General features: G+C 39.3%; 2 protein-coding genes across 3 annotated transcripts; both read right to left on the reverse strand.

The window, feature by feature from the left end:
* Positions 1-5,060: 5,060 nt before the first annotated feature.
* Positions 5,061-7,251, reverse strand: LOC124156071. Its single transcript, XM_046530385.1, has one exon. It carries the CDS (start codon positions 7,249-7,251, stop codon positions 5,314-5,316), a length of 1,938 nt encoding a protein of 645 aa, XP_046386341.1. The 3' UTR covers positions 5,061-5,313.
* LOC124156082 (traB domain-containing protein) lies at positions 7,012-24,978 on the reverse strand. 2 transcript variants are annotated; one of them, XM_046530397.1, is made up of 9 exons: positions 24,312-24,978; positions 19,253-19,476; positions 17,905-18,019; positions 16,767-16,903; positions 14,010-14,146; positions 12,992-13,164; positions 11,805-11,910; positions 9,886-10,066; positions 7,012-7,759 (listed from the first exon to the last, which is right to left on the reverse strand). In XM_046530397.1, the coding sequence occupies exons 1-9, from the start codon at positions 24,643-24,645 to the stop codon at positions 7,757-7,759; spliced, it is 1,410 nt and encodes a 469-aa protein (XP_046386353.1). In that variant the 5' UTR covers positions 24,646-24,978; the 3' UTR covers positions 7,012-7,756. The 2 variants fall into 2 exon arrangements, with proteins under 2 accessions (XP_046386353.1, XP_046386361.1); XM_046530405.1 differs by lacking the exon at positions 24,312-24,978 and adding an exon at positions 24,144-24,238.
* Between the last annotated feature and the right edge of the window lie 464 nt (positions 24,979-25,442).

Below are 25,442 nucleotides of genomic sequence, written 5' to 3' on the forward strand. Positions count from 1 at the left end.
CAATGGTCAAGGGATGAGTGGGGGTGAATTAACTACAACAGAAGCTGTCGCTCAATACTTTTACGTACATACTAAATAATAAAATAAAATCACTTTGTACCTTCCACACAATTGTTAATGTTTTGTGGCCTGTTTCGACGTGTTCTACATCATTTTCAAGTTAGACTGCCATCTCCAAACAAGTCAAAGTTCATTTTTATACTGCAAGGTGGGGGAGGAGGGAAGCAGGTAATGTCGAAAGGGTCTCGGGTGAAGGTCGGTGAGTGGTGAAAGTTACGTACTGTTGGGATCCGAGTGTGGAATTGGGAGGTAATGATGGGGGGGAGGTGAACACGGAGGAGGGGTGACAAGTGGGTTGGCACAATGTCATTGCGCAACTTATTACCACATAGTTTTGATTGTGACACAATTTCGAAATTTTTTAAATAGTCCAATTTTTTCCCTTGTCACAGTTGTGTGAAATACAAAGATCAAAATTAGCCTCGTGTAACCAGTCGCATAGATGTTTAGCAAAAACAGATTTTTTGTCACGGTTTAAAAACTAATTAAAATGTCACGGGCCCTATCTTTACTTAGCGGTCAGTCTGACCAATATACAAACAGTCACATCCAGGAGTGTTACATCGAAGAAGGTAGACACCACTTTTCTGTATATTCTTCACTTGCTCTTTGGAATTGAAAATCGCTCTACCGAGAGTCATATAAGAATAAAAACACTTTAAAATTGTTCCTGGTTAAGGTACGGGACAGTTTATGCGATAAAACTTGTATGAACTTCCTCCATCTGACTTGGTCACTAGGCATCTGTAAATTAGAGATATGGTCGAAAAGGCTACGTTCTTCTTTTTCCGGTCAATTAGTTTATCTATGAGAAAAACGTGGCATCCATTGTAAGTGGTAATCTGTTCAATAAAGGTCACTTCCTTTTGAAAGTCCGCTTCTGCCAAGGGGATGGAGGTAATTCAAACTTGTCTGATCTGACTATGCTGGTGGAATTCCCGGCATAACTGTCTTCCTAAAGGCCTGTTTACACGGTACATTAACACATACGTGTTCATGTCTAAAAGTATGAATGCGAGAATGAACGCCAAAATGCACCGTGTAACCACCCAACTTGTGCAAATGCATGCACAGAAAATAGAACCTGTTCTAATTTGGTTCATGCATTCGTACATGTTCCAGTCCACAAAAATCATTCATGCAAACAGACAATAAAGGGTCACCATTCATGCAAACAGACATTAAAGGGCTCACATTTCCACCGTTAGCACTTTTCCACCATCTGATACATGTCCACCATCCTCTAACTCACTTTCTTACAGTTCAAAGCAACTCTGTTAACTATCAATCAGCCTACTCTCACCACTCTACATTAGACCATACTCTCCTTACATCTCACCTTCACATTACATACTCTCCATTCCTGTTTGATATTTTTTATATTCCCCTCCCTCATACCATTCCATGGTCGGACATTCTTGCTGCTTTCTCCTCCTCCACCTTTTCAGTCATTTCTTAACCCTTGGAAGCAGCTGATGCGTCAACACGATGCATCCACATACACAAGACCTTGAGAGGGACTTGCCCTCCCTTGCTGCCTCAAAAGATATCAACAATGTAATGTTTATGCTCTTGGAGTATAGGTCATGTACATGACCTATACTCCAAGAGCATAAACATTACATTGTTGTTATAATAAGGAAGGTCAGGAGAAGAAACTTTATTCAAAAGATATCCACACTACAGGGCCAGGTTCAGTTGGATTAGCTTTTCTGAGGCAAATATGATTCTGCTTCAAGTTTTCAGGGAGTAGATGATCGCTAAAGTTTCTCATGTGTATCTCAACAGTGCTTCTCTCATAAACCCACTACATCAACAAACTTTGGTTTGGCTCCTACTGTTCGGTCTATCTGCATGAATGCCCTTCATGTGATAACCCTAAGAGCCATTAGAATGCATTACCTATCTACCAGAACAATTTAGTAGCCTAAGGGAGAGGTCAATTAAGAACAAAAATCAGTAAATTCAGGCATTTATTGAGAAAGGTTTTCCAAAGTATTAGGCACCTAATTACTCTCAACAACAGACTGCACAAAATATGATCCCTAACACTCTGAACTTATGTAAAAATATTTATAAACATGATATATTTACACTATTCAACAAACTGGAGTCTCCAAATATCAACACTAGCCATTTGTGAGAAAGCATCAGCTCATTTGATGATGAATTCTTGTTCTCACTGTTGGCAGGAACTCAATATCATTATGATTATCACTTAGAAATATGATAGCATATTTACATGATGGTTGGAGAAAGAGACATGTACAATTCTACCAATTATCTTGAGACATACATTTTCTTTAGGTTTTGAGAAGATCCTGGAGCAACTCATTCACTATCTGTACATGGAAATTTTGAGAGTGAATGGTCACATTGGCATAAACTACTCAAATTCACAACTGAGTATGAACAGTTAATTTCAGACTTTTTCATAATTTATTGTTTGTTTGAAAAAACAAATTTAAAAAATGTTCTAAATTACATTACATATGATGATTCAAAACAACTTAACACACTAAATATAATCCTTGTTACAACTAGAGAAACTATTTACTTCCATGAACGCAACATATTACATTTTTCAACTCATTGTATTCAAACAAATCAACAAATTGTATTCAAGGCATGATTTAGAACATAACTCAACTAGTTGATTATGGGATCAAAATTACATTCCAATCATTAGGTTGTCACCAAATAATACTGGTATTATCAAAGGAATAAAAAAGTTCATGTGAGTGATTTTAAGAACAGCCACACAAATATGACAAAGTAATTACCCATCTAAGTCAGCTCATCAGCCTCAAGAGTTTTATTATGGGATATAAATGGAAGGATACTCATTTGCATGGAAGGGACTCTAACGGTTATATCTTACTTTAGCATAGGAGTTAACACTTACAGCAAAACATAGACAGTTTCCTAAAGTCATTTCCAAGTCCATCCACCATTTAAGGGAATTCAAAAAATGCTATCAGTGGTGGGATCTTCGTTAGATCAGCAAAAGAGAGAAAACACAACACACATTAGAAAGGTAACACACATTATAAAGGCTAACATTGGCAGGCCAAATTTTGTCAAGATGGTAAGGCATCAGGCATCCAACAATTTTTGAGGAAATTTGATGGCGATATAAAGCAATAGAGATACTCCTCACCTCTGCTCCCATTTAAGACAATAATCCTTCCTCAGTTAAGCAGGATTATGCCTGTGATTGACAAAAACAATCATACCATAACCATACACACTTGTTAAGGGTGGACAATGTAGATAATTAAAATGGCTTTCATATTTATGAGCAATAAATTTATGCTATCGTCAAAACAATATGAGCAGTCAACACAAGGCATGATTTACTAAATTAAAAACTCAAAGGCTAAAAGTTTGAAAATTTCCAGATTAAAAGTGAAACAATGCGATGTTTAACAATAATTATGTAGGTTTAAGCATTTACCTTACTAGATCTATAAAAGCACAATACATAATAAGAGAAAAAGAAATATGTAATTGTAAAATAACTAACCCTTTCCCTGACAGCCCATTTTCAAAGGGATGAGAAGACAGCCAAGGCTGTACTTCCTTATTTACTTGTGATAGTTAAACCAATCCCGCAATCCGAGTAGTAAAAAAATATGTTTCTAGTTCGTAACGTAATTTCATGCATGCCTTCATGATTGATTTCAATGATAAAATGAGGATGTCTTGACATAATAATGGCAATGGCAATTCCAATAGCAATCGGCAAATAGATTCACGAAAATAATTCCAGGATCCCAAGGGTCTCGAAATAATCAGCAAGAATTTTACCTGGAGGTACAGGAAGACACTAGCTAGCCATCAGCTAGGTGAATGACAAGCATTAAGTAGCCGAGTCAAAGATGGAGGGACAGAAATGAAACTACAATATCCATACCAAAGTAGGTAAAAGGGAGTTTCCTGAGAGATTTGAAAGTTAAGAGGGGCCCAAGAAGTTAATTCAACTAAAACACATTAGCTCATGAAAGATGAAATCGTTGAGCCAATTGGAAGAAAGATGGTGTTGATTTGAGAGAGGAGGAAAAATAAGGAATACATTTCAAGCAAGACCAGGATCTAGAGTACAAGTAGCAGATGGTAAACGAAAATCTTGAGATCACAAGGAATTCCACCAAAGAAAATGAAAGACAGGAATAAAGTCACCGAGCCTCAAAACTGTTCTAAGAGGGAATTAAAAAATAACAATCACATTTGGGAATGCAGAAAACATTAACAGATTCAGGGCAAATTAGACATGGCTAACATGAAATAATCGAAAATGATGAGGAAGTATGGTGAAGACTGCGAAAGCCATTTGGATTGAGGCTAGAGCACAACCACAAATTTTGGCAGTGACAGAGAGCCTATTTTGAATTTATTGCCCTAGATTCTAGGCAAACTTCCAAAGAAGGAAAAGCTTTTATAAGGTCTAGGTTTTGAATAAAGTTAAACAATAATGGTAATGATTATTCATAAGTATAGGACCAAAGGAAATAAACCCCCATTTACTAAATATCTATTTCGCTCAGGCTTTCTATGTATAACTAAAGCCTTCTTGCAAATAATTAGAACGTGTTGTAACTGGTTTATTTCATGATTTAAATTTATAAATAATTTTCAATGAGAAGGGTCAATTCATTAATCTGCTACCATAGCTAAATTAGAATATTAAATCAATAACCATGCTTCATACCATATTTACTCATGTAAGCCAAGGCACGCCACGCACCCCCATTTTTGGGCCAGATCGTGAGGAAAAAAACTTTTGGGTGTGGTGTGATATAGGTACTCGTGGTTCGTTGCTAAATTGATAAATTTACAAGGTTAAATAATGTTAGAAATGTAATTCCTGCTAAGGTTTCCTAGTTCAATGCTAAACTCTGAAGAAATAAACGAAAAGAATTTGAGGGAAAATGGTATGCAGCTTACATTAAAATTTGGAGGATTTGTGTAAGCCGTGCAACCCCTTTTTTTCACTGGCATTTCCAAATAAAAGGTGAGCGTCTTCTATGGGTAAATACGGTAATTATGCCACAATTCTCCATGTACTTCCCCTTAGCTTATGAGGATTGAATTATGGATGAATGTAAATTTCACCACAAGTTTTAGTTAACAAAAAGAGGAAGCTAAAGGAGGGCTACACTCTGAGTAACACAATACATCCGTCAATTTTCACTTCATTCCAGCCTCTTAATATTGACTACTATTCTAAAATCACCATTGACTTCATTAAAATTAAATCCAAAGTTCAGTAAATGGAAGAAACTTACGGCAGTTTTTATCTTGGCACAAACATGGAGTTCTTATCATTTCATCTTCATGTCTGGACCCAACCAGCATCATTTCACCATGCTTGGAAGCTTTTTCAGAGTCTGATAAACTCTTATGGTGAATCTGGGATGTTCCAGGTTGCTCATCTTTGCACTGAGATAATCCTGATACCTTCAAGCACACCTGAGATTCAGAAGAACAGTACTCCGCAAGTTTATCACAATTGTGACTCTCAGATGTAACCTCTCTCCCACCATCGTGTTTTTCATACACTTGCTCCAACACTTGAGACTTATTGGAGACATTGCATCTCTTCTCCGCCATATCCTTTGCGCACACACCATCTAGCTTAAATGACTTTCTTTTCTGGCCAAAACTGGGGCTTTTAATTTTTTCCTCATTACACACGCATCCCACAGATTCGCCCTTAAAAACTCCTGCATAGTCAAAAGTGACCTCTTCCCCTGGCAAAATATCCCTCGCAGCAAACAAGCAGAGATGTGGCACAGTGCCCTGAAACCTTACACTGATGGTCATGCAATTGGGATTACAAGAGTGGTTAGCATATCTTCCAATGTTTCCAATTCGAGTCGGATCAATGTACGTTGCCACCTGATAATTTTTATCTCCTCGCACCCTCCCTTCAACTTTTCCTTCAGTAGCAAATTTCTCACCACTTACCGTAGGAGCCATTGAGGTGCTTGAGATTTTTCCATTGGATTCCACCAATGCGAGGATGTAGTTGCCTTTCCCTTCAGATGAGTCTCTCCTCCACCGCCTCATCGCTTCATCCCTCCCAATCACTTCACCAGCGTACTCGCACACGAAAGATCCGCGGGGAACAAAGGCCAACGTCCGCAGACCCAAGCCTTTATTCATCTTGGAAGAAGGCTCACTCTGAGAAGATGGTTTTTCTTCTGGCCTCACACTTTCCTCCATAACACGCCCCTCCCTCGCTTCCTCTCCTTCCGCAGCAGTCTCAAACACCTGCAGCGTGGTCAAAGGCCCAAACTGAACTCGACGATTTCCGCAACCCGCACTGCACCCACACGTCTCCCCGCACTCCACCACAGGCAAATGCCACGGCCCACTCATCTTCTCCTCCGTCAGCAACCCCTCCCGCATGTAGTTGAGGCCGAGGCTTCGAGCCACACAAGCACACTTGAGACCATTTTCGCTGCACACTAAACTACCGACAGAGCAACTACAACCCACATAGGACGAGTCAAACACTTCAGGAAGAACGCCTGGGCCATAGACATTTGTGGGCACATAGAAAAGATCTGGAGATGGATGCTCATACTCATCGACAAGGAGACCACTGCATTCATCTTCGTTCGGAAGGGACTGGCTGACTTCCCCAGTGGCTCCGCCCGCTTCTTGGGAGCAACATTCTTCGCCATCTCCGAGCCCCCTATTCTCCCGTTTCACGTTCCCCTCCTTTTCTCCCCCTAGCCGTGTTTCACTGCCAGCAGCAGGCGTTCTGTCTCCCACCGCCCCACCCCCATGCACCTCCGAAACAACCCCCACCCACACTTCGCAATCCACAGGTGGCCTCGTATCACCACCCTCCAGTCCCCAAAATATTGAAGTTAAGCTTCTGAGAGTTCTTCTCAAGTTAAAAAACTGACTGGTGATAAAGGAATAATAACAGTTGACTGATTTAAAAACATCATCTCCTATATTTCTACTTGTAGGAAAGCTTTCAACATAGCAGGTCACATTGCCGGGTAAAATTGAATGAAAACAAGGAATGGCCATTTTTAATGATTTAGAATATTCATAACAATTAAAAATGAGAAAAGAGTGATAAAGCAACAATTTATGATAAAATTCATAAGTCAAATACAAGCTGCTCTGAAATACGTTACAGAGAAGTTCATATGGTTTGTAGGGATACATAAGGCTCTCTCTTTCGTCCAACCATCAAAATTCAAATTAATTCTTAGAGTTTCCTTACCAATTTTCGAGTCAATGAAACTCCCTGCACGAATTAAAAAACCATGTTCATTACAATCTGAATAATATTTCCTATTACATAGACTAAAAACAACATAGACATTATGTTCTAAAATGTACAACAGCTGTTGAACTGAAATTCCTCTTGTGTTTTCTGAGGAGCATCGAGAGTGACCGTAAGAGGTCAACAGACAGGACGGCCGCTCGGACACACAGGTCAACTGGCCTACATTTGCTGACATGGTAGCAGGTCGATCAGCACCACATGGCCCACGTCTTTTGCTCAGCTCCTTGTGTGTTGCAATCACTTGCCATAAAAATAGTCCACGTAAAAACCAATAAACCAAAGAGATACCAATAACCATGATGAAGACAAGGAGCAGTGTTCCAGAGAGGAGAATAGTCGCGAAGCACTGAACCAAAGCACTCCACAGCACATTCACACCTCTCACTGAAATTACACAAAACTACACATTAAGACAAATACAACTACATATCTCTATGTTATTTCAATTAGTGTAGGCCAAATTTTGCTGAACTTTTAAAAGCAGTTCAACAAGCTGAAAACTGGTGGATACGGTCTTTGAGTGTCCTAGATAAAAACCTCATTAAGTTGCAAATAATCCTATCATGGATTGCCTACTACGCATTATTTAAATGCAATATCTTCATATGTAGCAGTATTAGAAATACCAGATTTTCTTACACCTGTTTGCAAGAGTATGGACAACAATTAAAATACATAAGAATAGAATTACAATGGTATAAATACTTTCAACATGACTAAGAAGTGCTTAATTAGGGAAATGTCAGAGGTCACCAAAAGCCAACTTTTAACCTTTTCAATGCATAGATGCAAAAAATGCATAGATGTGTGCAATTAATTTTTCTCCAACCCAAAAAAAATGTGCAAAAAGTGGAATTTTTTGTACCATTTTGGATTTTAATCTAGGATACCCAAATGCCATTTCCACCAATTTTCAGCTAGTTAAACTACTTTTTTAAAGTTAAGCACATTCTTCCCACACAATATGCAATAATCAACCCATAAATTACTTTTCTAACATCATAATCCAGAAGACTAATTGGTTGCAGCAGTGTTTCTTTGGTAGGCAGGGAGGGATGAGAGGTTGGGAAAGGAGGGGGGGCTCAGCAGTTCATGGGAAAAGATATGGGCATGCCAGTCAAAACAAGTACGAGCAAAATGAAAATCATTGACGAGAAATAAGTGAAATCAAATGAACACTACTCAAGTGGTTTAATTCATAAAGGTCAAGGTAGACAAGAATTTGTGTTGAAAAAGCAATCACTATGACCATTTACAAATATCTTTGCGACTAACCCAGTCATGCAAGCTCTGAATGTTTCGAGTGGCGTTGAGGCAGGAGGTGGGGCCTGCAACACCAGGGATATGGCAGGGAGAGACAGGTAGAGGTGGGCGTCACCATGTTTTCACAAAAGACTTTGTAATAGAATAGAAACAAAAGACTGTCTAAAAAAACCTCCTGACTTGGCAACACAGCTAACTTACTCACATAGCGTACACCATGGAGGTCTGAAAGCATCTGAATTTCCCAGAGGTTAGACTCTGCCTAACGTATTTTGGTTGATTTTCAGGAAGTCACAGGCCTTCCCTCCCCACTTCCTGAAAAACCTATTCCTGCCTCTCAGTCACAAAGATATTTGAAATGAGTTTTAGTGAAAACCGATAAACTATTAGGTAAAATAGTAAATATATTTGTTCAGACCATGGAAGCAAAAGTTAAAGGACAAATTATAACATCCAAATTGATGATTTCTGAACAGTCAAACCAAAATGAGTCTAAATGTGAAGTGGAGGTTCAATTAGGTTAAAACGTAGAGGCATACAATCAAATCATCAGAATATTAAGAAAAAAGTTAGAGATGGCTAGGGAAGCGAGAGTGGAGAGAAACTCAGCCTCAGCAAAAGTCTACTTCTGACAAAAGACATGCAAATGGACCACGGCTTACTGTCTCATCCAACAATTGGAGTGCTGCACTAGAGTGCCTTGTTTTGCCACTTTTTTCTAGGAGTAAATCGTAGTACCCAGAAAAAATTGCATAAAAGAACGTGTATTACGAATATGATTATTTTTTTCCAAATCGGTTTATATATTCTGTTCTCATTTTTGCCTAAAAACTTCAAATTTTTTAATGAAAAGTGTTAAAGTTGTACATAATTTAAAATTGGTTTGAGCAAGCACTCTTTTTTGGCAATGAGGTATAACTTAGGAAATAAATTGATAATTTACACCAAATATGTCACCTAAATTCCTTTAGGAAATTGCCTTTTATTGTGTCCCCTTGAGTGCCTTTTATTAAGAACAAATCGAGGCACCCTAGTGCTGTACTGACGGTGCCTACTACTCAGCATGCTAGCTATGGATCAGACCTCTGAAAAATCATACTGGAATTTGAACCTGGGCCCTGGGAGGCTTACAGTCTAGCCAGCGCACCAATCCAAACCATTTCTACTTCCCTAGCTCAACTGCCCTTGATATGAACACACTTGGGGGTTATTCCATGCAATAATGAAAAGACAGAAGACTGGAATACCTGAAAGAAGCCTTGCACAGTAGCCTTGATGGTGCGCAATGAATTTTCTGCGCCACGTGCGATGTCCCTGGAGAAAGGAGGAATGGGCAGGATGCGCACGCAACCCCAAACAAGGAGACCCAGCAGAGAAGCCTTCACCGTGATCTTCAGCACTCGACTTGTAAGCGATGGAGCAGGAACTCTTGGAAATGAAAAGGATTAAAGCAAATTTAAACTAAATAAATAAAACCAAATTTCAGAGTAAGAATATAAACTTTCCTGAGATCATTTGGAAAACAGGAAAATACGACTAAGTCAATAATTTAACCCAAAGGTCGGTTGGGATTGGTAAGAATGGAGGTCCCCCAGACTGAGTCATAAGCGAGTGAATTTCACTCATTCCTGGTTGGAGAGCCGGATTGCAACGGTCATTCAGATGTGTGTAGGCAGGTTAATATGTCACAATAAAGAGAAACCCTTAGGATAATGTGGAATTTAGAGAAATTGCATTACAAATAAGGATGGTCTGATTGGATACCTTCGATTCAAATATCAGCAGATATTGCCCTTCACCGGATACATCGGATCCAAATTCCCTGAAGACATCGCATCTGGATCCTAAATTTACAATTAATGCTTCAGTGAATGCAGCGTCCCATAGGAGAAAGTGGAAAGAGTTCTGATCCTCTCTTTGCATGTGTTGCCTCACTACGATGCTTGTCCTACTCATGAATCATTTTGTTTAAAATCTCTATTAGGGGTTATGCAACAGAATTTCAGCCGTGGAAAATTTTAAGGCAAAATAAGATAGGCACATAGTGTGACTCTTCCCAAGAGATTGAACAATCATCGGGGGAATGAATAACTGAACTGTTTCTAAAAAATGTGCAGAATGTTTAGTAAAATTTTGCTACATCAAGGTTCGTTATAAAGGTTTTTTTTTAAGTATTCTCATCAAAGGTTAGCACCAGACAATGTCTACCAGAGGCCTGAAGGGTCTATCCAGGTAACTTCAAGATTGTATGACTTTCATCAGCAATGGTGAGGTTTCTGGGAATTTCTTTGCTTTAACTAAGAAAATTTCTTCAATGACCATGCCACAGCATCTTCAGATTACTTACCCTTAGCCCCGAATTTTTAATTGTTGAAAATATGATCTTGTTTTCTTGGGAAAAACTACGCAGTATTGAGGCTTCAGCCAACATAAACAAAGGCGTCTTCAATCTCTTGTCTTTGCTGGGCATAATACTTCAAGCTGCTAATCCTACTCGTATCAGGCTTTCACTAATTGGCAGACTGTTTAACAGCCAATTCATTCGGTCAACACAAAGGAAAACACAATCCCACCTCCAAATAATAATTTTACTGATTCCTAAATCTAAGCATTCACTCACGGACACTTCCACGTCCTCAACATTGATGCATGACTCCAGGATTTCAAGGGTCTATAACATTCACATTCATACATAAACTAAACACTGGGCTGATTTACCTATTATAATTCGTTGTTCTTAGTAATTTTTTTAAATAAAGAGATATTTTTGTTTTTTCAATCGTCACCTCCTTAACTTATTTGTGATGTTAAATTGACCTCCTTAACCCTATCGCAGATAAGTTGATGACATGCCAGCCTCATTCCAAGCGTGTTACCACTTCTCAGCTACTCCCAGGCCTTATGTGGTTTGTTGGTGTTTACATTCTGGCGAGCAAGATATTCTTTTAATGAAGTCTTCTCCCAAACTGAATGCACCGGAACTCTGATGACTCATGATCAACTGAATGAAAAGTAGATGGAATCTTTCGTGCCCAGTTATTTTAAACTTACGAGATGTTGGCTGAATATGGAGGACTTACTTCTCCTCGTCATATATCTTTTGCTTCTATCTAATGAATTACTTTCATGAAATGGGGTTTTGAGTCTGAGAGAATTGACTACTCACTCCATGATGGCAGGAATGGCATCTTGATCCACCTTTCCCCAATGCTGCACTATCCCAGGGACATGGCCAATCCCTACCACACCAACCACCTTGGCTGGGATGTATCCTGCAAAATAGAACACAATGACTCATGACAAGGGTCCTAATTTCAAGATGAAATATCAAATAAATCACGAGTTTTAGGAACAGAAAGGCAACTCCAAGGGAATGACCCAGAACGGCAGGCACTGAAAAGATTAAGAATCTCAAGTCCTGGAAAATACTGACAAACTTAAGTCTGGATTATAGAAACATTAATTGACAAATTATATTAAATACTTAACAAAAAACCATGTAGCTGAGCTATCTATGGAGACTCATTCATCAGGTAGGGAGCTTTGGAGCGAAGTTGTGGCATAAGAGGAAAATAGCCCATAACTTTACAATTTTGTAATGAACTGAAGAAGGTAGGTAGTACATCCTAACAGTGGCTACGAGTTGCATTTTACCAATCAACAAAAAAATTATAGAAATTTGCCACATCGTAAATAGGTACAGGACCAAAACACAAGGTGGAAAAGTACCTTTCTCATGCCAGAGAGGTTGGTTAAAGGAAAGATAAAGATTAAAGGACATGCCTGTACCATACCCCTATTGAGATGTAGTTGCTGGGAAGTATGTTGATGTAAAACAAAATCTTTTAACTTAAAACTTGAGACTGTGCTTAACTGACAACCCCAACTATAATTATTGCGGAGGCTTCTGCAGTGACTTAATGGGTGATTGTTTTTCGGGTTCCTTCCGTGTTGACTCATATTGTGCGGACGACAGTTTTGAGCGCGTTCCAGCTCCCATCTTCTTTTTTAGTGCCCAAAACTGTCGTCCGCAAAATATGAGTCAACACGGAAGGAACCCAAATAACGATCACCAACCTCAGCTATAATTTAAAAGCATTTTCTAGGCTGCTTTTGAAAATAATGGACACACATGTACATTCATATTAATCACTAGGGCTAACTTTTTGAAAAGGAAAAATCATTTGATGATCAAGCCTTTCACACAGCTCCATCAGTTAAGGAAAATACATTCAATCAAACAAGTCCATACATTTATTTGAAGCATCCAATTTTTTTGTAGCATGAGATGCATACATATTGCAGAGGCTTCCCTGCCAGAGGTGACAATTTCTAATGGACGAGCCAACTGACCTAGAGGGGAGGATGGGCAAGGGATGGGCAGAGCTGCCATCTGTAGGGAGTTGGCCAAGTAGAGGTCCCTCTCGGCCACAAAGACGCGGCTGAAGGCTGGGAACTCTCCCGTCAGCTCGGCCAGCATCTCTTCGAGCAGGTCCCGCTGCTTGCATCGCTCGACTTCCTCTTTGCTCCACAGCCCAAACAACATCGGCATTTGACAACCCCATGGCAAAAAGAAGACATAGACAATGCAGTTAGACAGGGGAATCTACCATCGTTAATATACATGTATATGGAAAGGCTTGCATCCTAAGCACGTTTGCACTCCACACATTAGTAACATGGGTTTAATTATTTGCAGCTTCCTTATATCAGACAACAATTGATAACTGTAAGACTCAAACCATACCTGTGGACAGCGACCGCAAACAGGGTACAAATTGATAGGGAACATGGTCATAGAGGTAGTATCCCTGAGATAAAACTTTGCTAGGAGAATGCCAATGTTTTCAACCGAAACTTATTCTCTGTCCAGTATCCCAGCTGAAGAGACATTGTTGACTATTTTCCCTAAGTTCACATGTGTGTAACTCACTAGCTATCCGTCTTATTGTATCACTCTTTGCTTGGGTCCTATGATAACTGATTTCCACAAATTGTTGAAGAGCTTTGCCTGGCATCTTTCTTTCAGCTCCTTCTATCATCACTTATTTCTGCTTCCCTCACGCTGCTTTTGAATCACCTGTCCTCAAGGAAGGAGTGCAAACTGTGCATGAATACCCATCAGCAGTCGCTACATCTCTACCTATCTCTCCAACTTTGGGAAGGGGAGAATTTGCAAAGAATTCCAGGGAGGAACTCAATGAATTCCATAGCTCTAAGAAATTTGAGATGGCCCACAGAAAGAAACCGGCCATTCAACCCAAAATGTGAGACATTCATACGTCAGTGGATCAGTCCAGGGTGAGCCCTACCCTCGGATTGAGTGAGTGAACCTTCGACTCCAGAACCAGTCAAAAAGCTTTCAACTGACCTGATGGATTCTTTGGACATGATGTGCCAGGTGAGCTTCAGCGTTTGCCACCAGGAGAGGGAGGCCAGGGCACGCTGCAGAGTCAGCTTGATAGGACGATCACCCAAGTGCACCACGCAATGCGGAACCTGCTTTGCCTGAAAAGGGAGGAAATAGCCGTCAACTCAGTCTGTCTGTAAAACAGGTGAAACCTCTTTCAAACTCGTGGCATTCCAATCTAGAAACAGACAGCAAGAACCATAGCAATTTTAACTCAAGTTTCACTCACAACAACTGGGAGCTACTACAGTCGACTCCTCCCACTACAGTCAACTCCGGATAATCCATGCTGGGCTTATCTCTGCTACAGATTATCCATGCATGGATTATTTGTGGAACAGATTATCCCTGCATGCTTTTCACCCACCCTTGATTTTTTCTATGATCTTTACAAAAAATAAAAGCCATATTGTAAGGGGCGACTGTTGCCTTCCTTGCCTTATTTCCTTTCCCATCCAAAGTCAGCGATAACTACTTTCCTTTCGGTTCACACGATCCCCCACCACCCAGCCTCTTCGGCGACAGGATGTGCTTGCATGGCCACAGAAGGTATGACATCTTGCTTAAGAACGTGATCCTGCTATGCACCCGAGAGAATAACGGAAGCGCTGACCAGAGGAGAGAGTAGGCTGGGCAGTTGGCGTGCGTACACGAATGAAGCAAGAAGAAAGTGTGATTGTTGCCGACATGAGTTCTTTCCTTTTTCTGAGCGATTTTCCCGATCAATCCCTGGGCGACGACGACGAGAGGGTCTTGAGACCTACAACATGTAATTACCCCGGGATTATCGCATCTTAATGCAGGGATACACGAGGCTTATTCTTTCCATTATAATTCACTTCATAAAACGTAATTATTTCTTTTAGGATGTCCGCTGCAGTAATGTGGAAGATGATAAGTGGTGGAAAAAAACTCTTGCTTAATTTTAGAAGATTTCTTCAATTATCATATCCTCACCTTTTCACTGTCCAACCAAAGCCATAATTTAAGAGGGAAATAAAACCAATGGAGAAAACTTGAATGTCAACTCCTGATAACATTTAGAGGTTTCCTAACAATCCCAAATAAAAACTTGCCATAGAGATTTCACCTGTTTTACAGCTGTTTCTACTACTATCCAAAAATTGACCCAATAAAACCTTGGAGCTATAAGATTTGTACACTCATTCCACAAATAAGTTAATCCAGTCTAAACTACAATGATCTTCAACTACATAAAATTTAAGCAGAATACAGGCAAAGTATATTTTCCAAATACATTCACAATCTTCAAGTCCATAATATTGTGCAGTTTTGGGATGTAGTTCACTGCGGGAGTGGAGAGGGCACCAATGGCAGTCACAGCACATGTGCCATTGACGTGAGGGAGGAGAGAGACCGGACCGGATCGGCTGGTCGGCGGGAGAGAGAGAGTCGGGCAGGAGTTCTGAGGAAGGGGCCACGGAGGAGTGGCCATCTTTTGTCTATTACTCTCTTTTGTACGGGCACCTGTATGCCGCTTAAGTTTGATTGTATTTCTATAATTCAATACTCGTGTCTATGTGAGAAAAAGGCTTTTAGAAGTTTTATTAAAACCAGGAGCCTGCCCGATCGTTTCAATATCATGCATTAAAAATCTCGACAAAGAAAATATCCTGCAAGAAAGCAAGGTACTGATATGAGAGGTAAAACTCCATTTTTGGATGACCCAAAAGAACTGAATTAACCCTTTCCTGCCGGTGCCTACAATAGAAAAACGTTTTCATGCTACAAGTAGCATAAGAATATTTTATACCTTTCTGTTATATGGAGCTCTTTTTTGTGGGTGAGTTGTCTGGGTATTTTCGTCCCTCAGATTTGGCACCCAGCTCAACGCCCGTATCCCATATCGCGCGCCCGCTCCTTACCCCGGCCACTGGACTTCACCCTCTAACCCTAGCATAGCACGAATCGACAGTCAACTTATTGCGTTACCATTGTTTTTTTCAACCAAACATTGCAGTTGATTTTAAATTATTTACTCTTCTAAAAGAATTACTAATGTTTTTTAAAGCATTGGAATTTTAAATGGGTTTCTAGCGTTAATAATAACAAAGTTAGTAAATATAAGGTAATATGACTATAAGTCTTAATAAGTCTAGAAGTCCTTTATTTTTAACACTAAAATTCTGTTTAAAAATTGATTGGTCACAGAACAAAACAAGGAATTCATTTCAAAGTATAAAAACATAGTAGTATGCAATAACACATATCTCTGAAAAAAACTATTGAAAACGTAACTACTATGGAAAGGATTTCTGCGGTGAGGATGGTCATAAATGAGTGGGAGGGTCGGGCTTTGTTGCCTAGGAGTGGCCCTGAGGACTCGCTAAGCTGGGTCTCAGGCCGGGCCTGAATGCATTGGACAATTGCCATATCAGCGGTCACTTCCCTTCCCTTGCGTCGGCCTGAGCCGACGTCCGGTCGTCTGCATTGAAAATAGCGCGACAGCTATACCCAACGTCAGGTGTTCTGGGTATGAAAATGCCCGTCGGCACCACCCGACGACCAACGCGAAAGGGTTAATGGGCATGAGGTCACCTAACAAAATTGGGAAGAGGAAGAAAGGCATACCGCAAAAGCAGCCATCCTCCATCAAAGCTTCTATCCATCCATCACCCTCCAGCATCCATCATCTAAGTTGAAAATATACTTGTCGGTGTGATCTCAAACAGAATGCTGATGAGTAACATCACTCACCTCAGAGAAAGCTCGCCTGAATTCGCCTCCCGGTGCCATTCCCAGTTCCTTCGTCAAGTGAGCAGACATGCTGAGCAGCAGTATGTTCATTATTCCATGGAAAAGACCATTTTGCTGGATTGTTGATTTAATCTTCTCTGCAAATATTGAAAGACAAAACATTTATTAAACAAAGAGAAACATGTGGATAGAGAAACTGATTGTTTTTATTACACCAGGCTGCCAGGAAAGGAGGCACCTGCAACACTTGTGACACTGATCATCATAGGGCATTGATTGATATGGAGCCTAATATATATATTGATACAGCCGATAGCATAACAAACTAGCTGCTGTGACAACACAGCCAGTCCAGCAACAACTTGATTTTACAATAATATGGTCAGTCCACTGACTGTTGAAGATGAAATAACATGTCAGACAATATGTAAACACAAGCTCCTCCCATTTCATTCAATAAAAAAAGGAGAAAGTGGAGGGATAGAATAATCCATGCACACCCTATGCTGTTATGAAGGGGCTACCTGAGGGATTGTTTTGCACTTTTTAACACAAACTATGGTCTGTCGACATCAATTTATTACATAATTTGATATTTAAATTTGCATGAAGTGTCACCCATTCACTTACCCATTGCACACTGACTATCTGCATCAACTAGACATGCTGAATCTCACAATTTGTCCAAATACAACAGCGGTGGGAAAACCAAACCTCGGTATGTCTGAAGAATGTGTGAGAGTGGCTGAACCACTAATTGCCCACTACATGTTACCAATAGAATGACTTAAGGTACAGCAGGTGGTGTTGCTTTAGGCTCACAGTAATAAAGGTCTTACACATAAGACTTCAGATTTTACATAAGTTTATTGTCATTAATTTAATTAAAAAGTTCTGATAAATAACTGCATATATGTAATGCTTTCCCCTGGAATTACAGTGTCGTGACTGATAGCATATTATCAACCAAGCCATCAACACAAATTCGCTTAAACAAGTAAACTCCAGAACTTGGGAATCATTTAGCTCCCAAACTTTCTGGATTTGAGGTTCTGTCTCAGTCTATGACAATTCCACAGAGATGATTAAAAATAGTGTAAAAAGAAATTTGACTGAAACTGAATTTTAAATGCCTTACCAAAGTTAATATTCTTAGCTTCCTCCAAAATGGTCTGTTCGTCTAACTGAAGAATATTCACACGAGCTTTACAAAGTTCCACCAAAACCACATGTGGTTGGACTGCTCGAATAACCTGAAGAAATATTGAGAGAAAACCCAAATTAAACATTAGAAAGATTACAAAAGCATAAAAATCATAAATATATGTAACTTAATTATGCACTGTCACTCAGTTACTCTTGACAGCAAGCATTAGCAATTATGTTTTCCACGGAGTTGAAACTCTAAGTATAGCCTATGCCCTCTATGGCTTCAAAGGGCCAGTTTGACTCATCTGACTATCCGTATCAGCCTTACCATGGCATTCTTCATTTATCTCACAATGTCCAACCTTAGGCACAGAACGACAGAAAAATTCCTTCACATCTTCTTTCCATTCTATACACCAAGCCATAAAATTCAGTAGAAACAGAGGAGAACCATAATAAAAATTTCCTTGTCCTTTTATATCATCAATAATGACAGAAAACATGAATTTGCTATACACTCAAAACCCACTAACATAAACATTGCAAACCATTCTCTACACACCAATCCAAATGACTCTATTCAACCAATCAAGTACTTGAACTTTCAACTTGGACTTGAACAAGCACTTGGACTCAGTATCCGACTGATATTTTAAGAAGGTTAAGTTTTGTTCCAAAAATTAACTAAATTAAGTGAAAAAAGCTGCCACAATCATTTGTAGATTGCCGGTGATTGTCATCGGATTTTTCCCATCATTCGCGATGCTTCTACTAATGTATAAACTTTGAGTCTGTTAGCCACCTTACTGGTGGGGATATCCTTGAAAATATACTTTATTTCCGTTGGCTGTTAATAAAATTAAATACCAATTTAAGTGCAGGTAAACGACTAGTTTACTCTCGTGAAATTTTATTTTCAGCTGAGCTGGTAGTGAACGTAACCATGGTGATTGATAATAATTTTTCCCTTGGAAAAGATGTTTGAGTGATAACTTCATGAAGCCTACCAATGAAGTAAGAAAAAAGGTTTACGATGTGTGTTCCATAGGTTATTTTAATGCATTAATGAGTTATGACCAAAAATTTCACCAAATAGTAGGCATTGACCCTATATGGGATTGTCAATGTTTTGGTCAAAGTGGGCGTGGCTTGTCCTACCCACGCACCCCCATTCCGGCCACACTCGGCTCCAAGCTCGAAAACAGTGGTGCCCCCTCCAGATATTTACAACCTCCGTGAGTTAGGCACTGGAAAATTCCTTCCCAACCCCACTCAAGTTGAAAGTTTGGCGTTGGTACAGCTCTAGTATTTATGAAACAAAGTGGCATTTATCATACCTCAGCCACATCCTCCTGACTCTCCTTACTGAAGTGAGCCGTTCCAACCAAGTACACGGAGCCACCATCTGGCGTCGTGAGCAAGGTGACAGTCTCGGGAAGTTTGGCGATGCTGCTTTGCCCCACCGCGGTGGCCCCACGGGTTGCCTCCGCTACCTCATCGTCTTCCCCCTCCTCATCCTCCAGGTCAAGCTCGGATTCCTCCTCGGAGCTTGGGTTGAAACCTAACGGCCAGAGCACAAAAGGATCAGTGAGAACACCAAAGCAAACCAACCGATAGGAACCTTACTCGAAATGCAAATTCGACATGCCACTCAACCTGACTCACTCCTTTCAATTTTGGCACCCTTGAAAACAGAAAAAAATTGCAGTTTGCATAGTTTTAAAAGCAGCTTGAACATTACAAGCAAGGTAATTTTGCTAAATTTGAACATGTCTATCAATAAATAAACAGCTATGACTCAATTTGAAAAATAGATACACACAAACATTTTTGAAAAGGGATAAAACAGTGATGTAAGTTGTGGGTAGATAGTGAATTTTCATCAGCCACGTTGCACATCAATTTAAGGGTTTATGTATCCTTTTCTCAGAAATGCATGTTTAAATGATGTAAAAATATTACATAAATGGTTATATTTCATATCATGCACCAAAATTACAAATTCAGTGACAGTTATATTATTCCATTACTATAAACAGAGTTACAGCCATGCAATTGTAGATAAACATGTTTCCCTATAACTTTCTTATTCATTGTTTTAAAACTCATCCATGTTAAAAGTAAGTATCGTTTCTCACCATGGCCATAATATTACATTGACTTTGAGTACTTGTCAAAGAAACCACAGACAGAATTGAATATTAGATTTTCCTTTTTTCAAAGTTGTGACATGAGTTCCTTGACGGTGCTTCTCCAATAGCTGAGTGGAAGAACATAGAAGTACGTTAAGAGAAAAGGGTACGGTGAAGAGTTCTCAGCCAGGATAGAGTTTTTTCAACAAATTTCTTCAACTTTGGGAACAGATGGAAGTCTGAGGGTGCTCAATCAGGAGAATGAAGAGGACTGAACAAATTGTACCCCATATCCCGCAGTTTTTCCATTACCAACCCACTCTTATGCGCAGGCACTTTGGCATGGCAAAAGATAGCTTTTTTACTTCTTCAAGCCTCATGAATTTTGACATCCCACAAAGGTTGGAATTATATTTGCCCATAATTGTTCTGCCTTTTCCAAGGTAATCAATTAACAGGATCCCTTTTGTAACCCATAAATGCTGGTCATGACCTTTTCAGCTGATGCAATAGACTTTGCTACCTGAACCACCGGCTACCATTCACTGCATGGACTACTGTTTCATTCCTGTCGTGTTGTAGTGGGTCCATGACTCATCCATGGTGACAAATCACCACAAAAAATTGATCAGATCCCAAGTAAATCATTTCAAAAATTGCAGTGAAAATTATTAGCACACAAGCTTTTGATCAGAATACAGCGCCCATCTTGCACAAAGATTTTGCATCCCTAATTCTTTGTGCAAGATTGTCTGCACTCTTTCTTCCAAAATCCCAATAGCTTCCACTTTTTCATTCACCTTCACTTGCCTATCGTTCAACACGATATCATGCACTTTTTTAATGGTTTCCGATGTGGTTGCAGTTTTTGGCCACCCCTCACTAGTGTCATCTTCAAGGGATGTGAGTCCATCTTTAAATGAAGCTGCCCACTTTTTAACAGTTGACATGTATGCATTATTCCTCTTTCCTAGCGTAGTAGGAGTCATTCCATGTCAAATCAACGCAATTTAAATAAAAATGCTACCTCACTAATTTAGATTTTGCAAAAATATGGTCCACCTTTAGAATATCTTGAGAAAAAGAAAAGAACCAATTTTTTTTAATCTCCAGCCATTTCTGAGCTGTGGCTTATGTAAAATCGAAAAAAAAGTATGAACAGATTTTTTTTAATTGCTCTAGGAGGTGTCCTAATTGAGCAATAGGGCTCGGAAAGGGATCACTTTTCAGGATTTGAAATGCTCTTTGGGTTGATATGCAACAGAACAAAAAAAAGTTTTGCATAATAAAAGCTCAATCTTCAATTAAAGCAGAATGTTGATTTCATTGATACATCAAAACTATTACACAAATGACAATTACTAGCATTGATGCTCATCTTAATCATCCTTTGTTACCAGTAAAAATCTTCTTTGACCTGATTACCTTTTAAGCCCTCATCCTCTGTCACTGATATAGTGAAATCCAACTGCTTCCTTTAGTTCATTGACCACTCCACTTTCACAATTTCAGCTCTTTCCCTAATGCCTTTCTTTCAGTATTTACTAGTTGTTACCTGTGATTGCATACTAAAACGTTGGACATATCAGCAAGTACACTATTAAAAGATGAAAATTTGAAAAACCTAGTCAAAGTATCACAACGACAGGCATTCTCTATAAACATTCTTCTTCTCTAAAACTTTAAATGTGCTACAAATGAAGATGCTATGTCACTGATTCAGTGTTTCATTCGCACATGTTTGAAATATTTTGAAACAGCACCAACTTCCTCTCCAAGAACACACTGATGGTTTCAGTAATTCAAATGTAAACACACCATGACTGAGTATTTTCAGCTCCTCCAAAACATAAATCTCTTCTTTTTTCATCACCTCAAACAAACACAGGAGCACTTTCCTAAAGATATTGGTGAAATCAAATCAAAGTGGCAGTTGTGTTATCCTCGTGCTTCAAGGATTCCTTCTCCTTCCCTCACCCCTCAAACGCCCTTCCACATCCTCACCTCTGATGTGCTTTGTGCTTCAACAAATGTTCTTCAATCTAATACCTTTGCATCACACATCTTTAAACTACCCTCTCCACCAAATCTCTACATTCTTCGCCACAAGATATCCTTCCCCTCCTCTCCCAATGAGTCTACCAGAACCAAGGTCGACATGCTTGCAAGGAGGACACAGCTCAAGGGTACACCCTTTCCTCCTCAAAGATTACATCTCTCGAGGAGGGTCAAGAGGTACATCTCCTTGGGGCAGATAAAGAAGGATATGAGGAAGAAGAAAACGAGGAACTGGCTCGGAAAATGGCGGACTGCGATAAACCAATCTTAGAATTATGAATAAATTCGAAGAACATAAGTTTCCGTAATTTTACGCGATCAAGAGCCATGGTTTTCACTTCATCAAGAGCATAATTAACTAAAATTGGAGTTTAATTAATTTGGCTGTAGCTACTGATGAATAAATTATGCGACAGCGGTGAACTTGAAAGAAAAAAACAAGAAGCATAAACAGCTTGTAAAATCTTTCGACCGAACATTAGGTGACAAATAGCCTTGGAGAAAGCCGGAGTTTTTTTAGCTGAACTATAAAAATAGTTAACAAGCAGTGGTGTCATAGTGCCGGAACGCCGTTCCGACACTGGTTAACAAAAGACATAAAACTCATATAACACTTTTATCAATTTTGGTGCCTAAAAATTTCTAATACATACATTTGTAACCAAAATAAAAAATAATTGTGATAAAACGTAAATAATAACGAGAGATAAAAAAACACACACTTCTAAAAAAAGTTAAGGAAAGTGCGTTCCAGCACTGCTAATTTTGCCATGACGTCACTGTTAACAAGCACCAGAACTCAGGAGGGTCTTAGCTTTAGTTTAAGAAGGTAGCACACAAATTAGTACGGTTATTATCAGAAGTGTTACCATTTTTATAGAGATAATTTTGATGAGAACATGCAAGGATGGGGAGGAATCCAAATTTTGGGAGAATATTCCAATTTAATAACTGGATCCAACGTATTGGGATGCTTTTTTCACTTCATCAGTGTCCTTTATGGACTCATTTTGTTTGCAAGTGTGGGCTGTCTGTAATTTAGAGTGCCTTCCAATGTTTCAAAAGGTGTCTGGCCCAAGAATTCCAATGTCCTGACCACACAAAAACCTACATGTGGTATAATTTTACTTATATCATAGCAATGAAGGCCTCAATGAAATAAATACCCTTAGTCTTTCCACAGGCCTAGAAGATATACCAGTACAAACTTACCACCTAACAGTAACTTGATGCAACGACACGACTTTCATTAATATGCACTGAAAACAGGGGAAACAAGCAACATAATATCATATCTTTTGTCAAAATAGCTTTGACAGTATGCCAGGAAATTCCCTCATAGTGACCTATGTTTAATCTGCCCATCATATCTATCAATGCACTTTAAGAGCACTAAGGGGATGGCATGAACAGTTACCTATACAACAAATTTTCAGATCCAATATCAGTTGATGGGACGAAAACACCACTTAAAGCAGGTTATCTAACAAAAGACCACCATTAATTGTCAAATATTCCTCTCAAATTCACAAGTCACATAATAATGAGCAAACGGGGTATAGGAATGGGTGATATTACATCACTTTCGTATTCTGGTAATTGATCCAATTACTCAAAACCAATTTTGAAAAAGAAAGCGACACTCCATAAAATAATATACGGAACCCACTTTATGCCTTTTATTTAGACAATTCTATAGGTGCACAAAAGAGTATTAAGGGAGTTAATATACGATCCAAAGGCATTCCTCAGAACGTATTAAAATTTCAAATTATTTTCCAAATAGAATGAGAACTGAACAAATGCTACCCCTAAAATGAATAATTTTTTACTTAAGAATAATCAGCGCTCTAAATAACCTTGTAAAACATAGATGTGTAAAATTTAATTTAAACTGTGCGAAATCAACACAGTACATGATCCTATCAATAAGAAATTTTAATTACTTCATTAAGGGCTCAACACACGGTAACGAGCTTTAAATTTTATGTGACTGAAAAATCAAAGATAATTGGAGGTCACCTCATTTTCAAAATACCTTTTCGGGTGGTTGTTTTATTTCCAGCAGATATTGAAAACATCTCGAGTTCCCTTGAGGGCACACTCAACTGAATTGTATCAGGATTAAGGTCAGGGAAGCCTTACATGATGACAAGGAAGTGAGGGTGGTTTCTTCCATTGCAGTAGAAAACACTTGAGCACAAACCTTCAGAATCGACATCGATGACCACGGCAAAACTTCCGTCACCAGCGGTCTTTGTCGACTTCTTGTTGGTACCGTATGGAACAATTGGAGTTGAAGTTTTAGAAATTTCCACCACACTGGTATTGTTCGTGTCACCGGTCGAATCTAAACATATCGTTCCAATGGTACTGCCGTCTCTGTCCACGGATTCGTCATCATTTCGTGTACTACCTAATATTAATATTGAATCGCCAAGACTACTTCCTAGTGTAGTGTTCGAGTCCAGAGTTGATGCATTTGCAGTTGTGTACAGGGACGTGCTTACTGATGGGGTGGCTGGGTCTTGATTTTCCATTGTTGGCAGTTTCAATCGAACCACCAAAATTCATTAATAAAAGCAACCGCTGTACCAAACGAGCACAGCAGTTAAGTTTCACCCAAGATCAAAACTTAGCACAGCTTCAACAAGCCCTTTCCTATAAAAACATACTCGGCGAAGAATTATGGTCTAAGCGGCAATGAATTCACAACTCATGAACGTTCAGTGACGAAAATGGCTTCATTACAAATAAATTGGATCAACGATATAGAGCAGACACTACTTAACATATGTTCCCACGTGTGAAAACACAAGTTGATAGACGAATGCAGCATTGCCAAATGTACGGCGATTAAGTAAGTTGACACACGCACTGCACAGCGAAACGAATATTATTGAGAATTCTCGCACGATTGATCCATCGGTTAGTTAAAGCTTCATTATATAACAACTTCAAGGTAAATGTGCACTACAAAGACGTAATTGGCCTCACTACCGAAGATTAATTCGACTAAAGAGCAACCCCCTGAAATGTCGGTTGACTACGTCCCAGGATATGAACATATAGCTAATTACTAGAGCCTCATAGGGTTCTTGGTTAAAGAATTAAGATATCGTTGTTTTTCTGCTCTTCGAAATCGGTTCCATTAGTATCTCTGGTTATGCTGCGTTCCTTGTGGTGTGTCATTGTGTCGTGTAGTCATAAAAGAATGAAATGAGACGCGATCACTTAAATTTCATCTTTTTCTAAAGCCATTGTATTTAAAGTATTTGTGCACATCGCTTTAGCTCAACCTTGCATAGCTTAACTGATCTTCCAATTTCAACGCTTG

This window comes from Ischnura elegans, chromosome 1, assembly GCF_921293095.1.
Source record: "Ischnura elegans chromosome 1, ioIscEleg1.1, whole genome shotgun sequence".
Lineage (NCBI taxonomy): Eukaryota > Metazoa > Arthropoda > Insecta > Odonata > Coenagrionidae > Ischnura > Ischnura elegans.

Coding starts and splice junctions, on each gene's coding strand:
- LOC124156071 (XM_046530385.1), bottom strand. CDS start 7,251: ATGTATCCCTACAAACCATATGAACTTCTCTGTAACGTATTTCAGAGC.
- LOC124156082 (XM_046530397.1), bottom strand. CDS start 24,645: ATGGAAAATCAAGACCCAGCCACCCCATCAGTAAGCACGTCCCTGTAC. Junction 19,477..24,311: donor CATCGATGTCGATTCTGAAG/GTTTGTGCTCAA, acceptor TCTGGCCGTTAG/GTTTCAACCCAAGCTCCGAG. Junction 18,020..19,252: donor GTCAGGAGGATGTGGCTGAG/GTATGATAAATG, acceptor ATATTTCTTCAG/GTTATTCGAGCAGTCCAACC.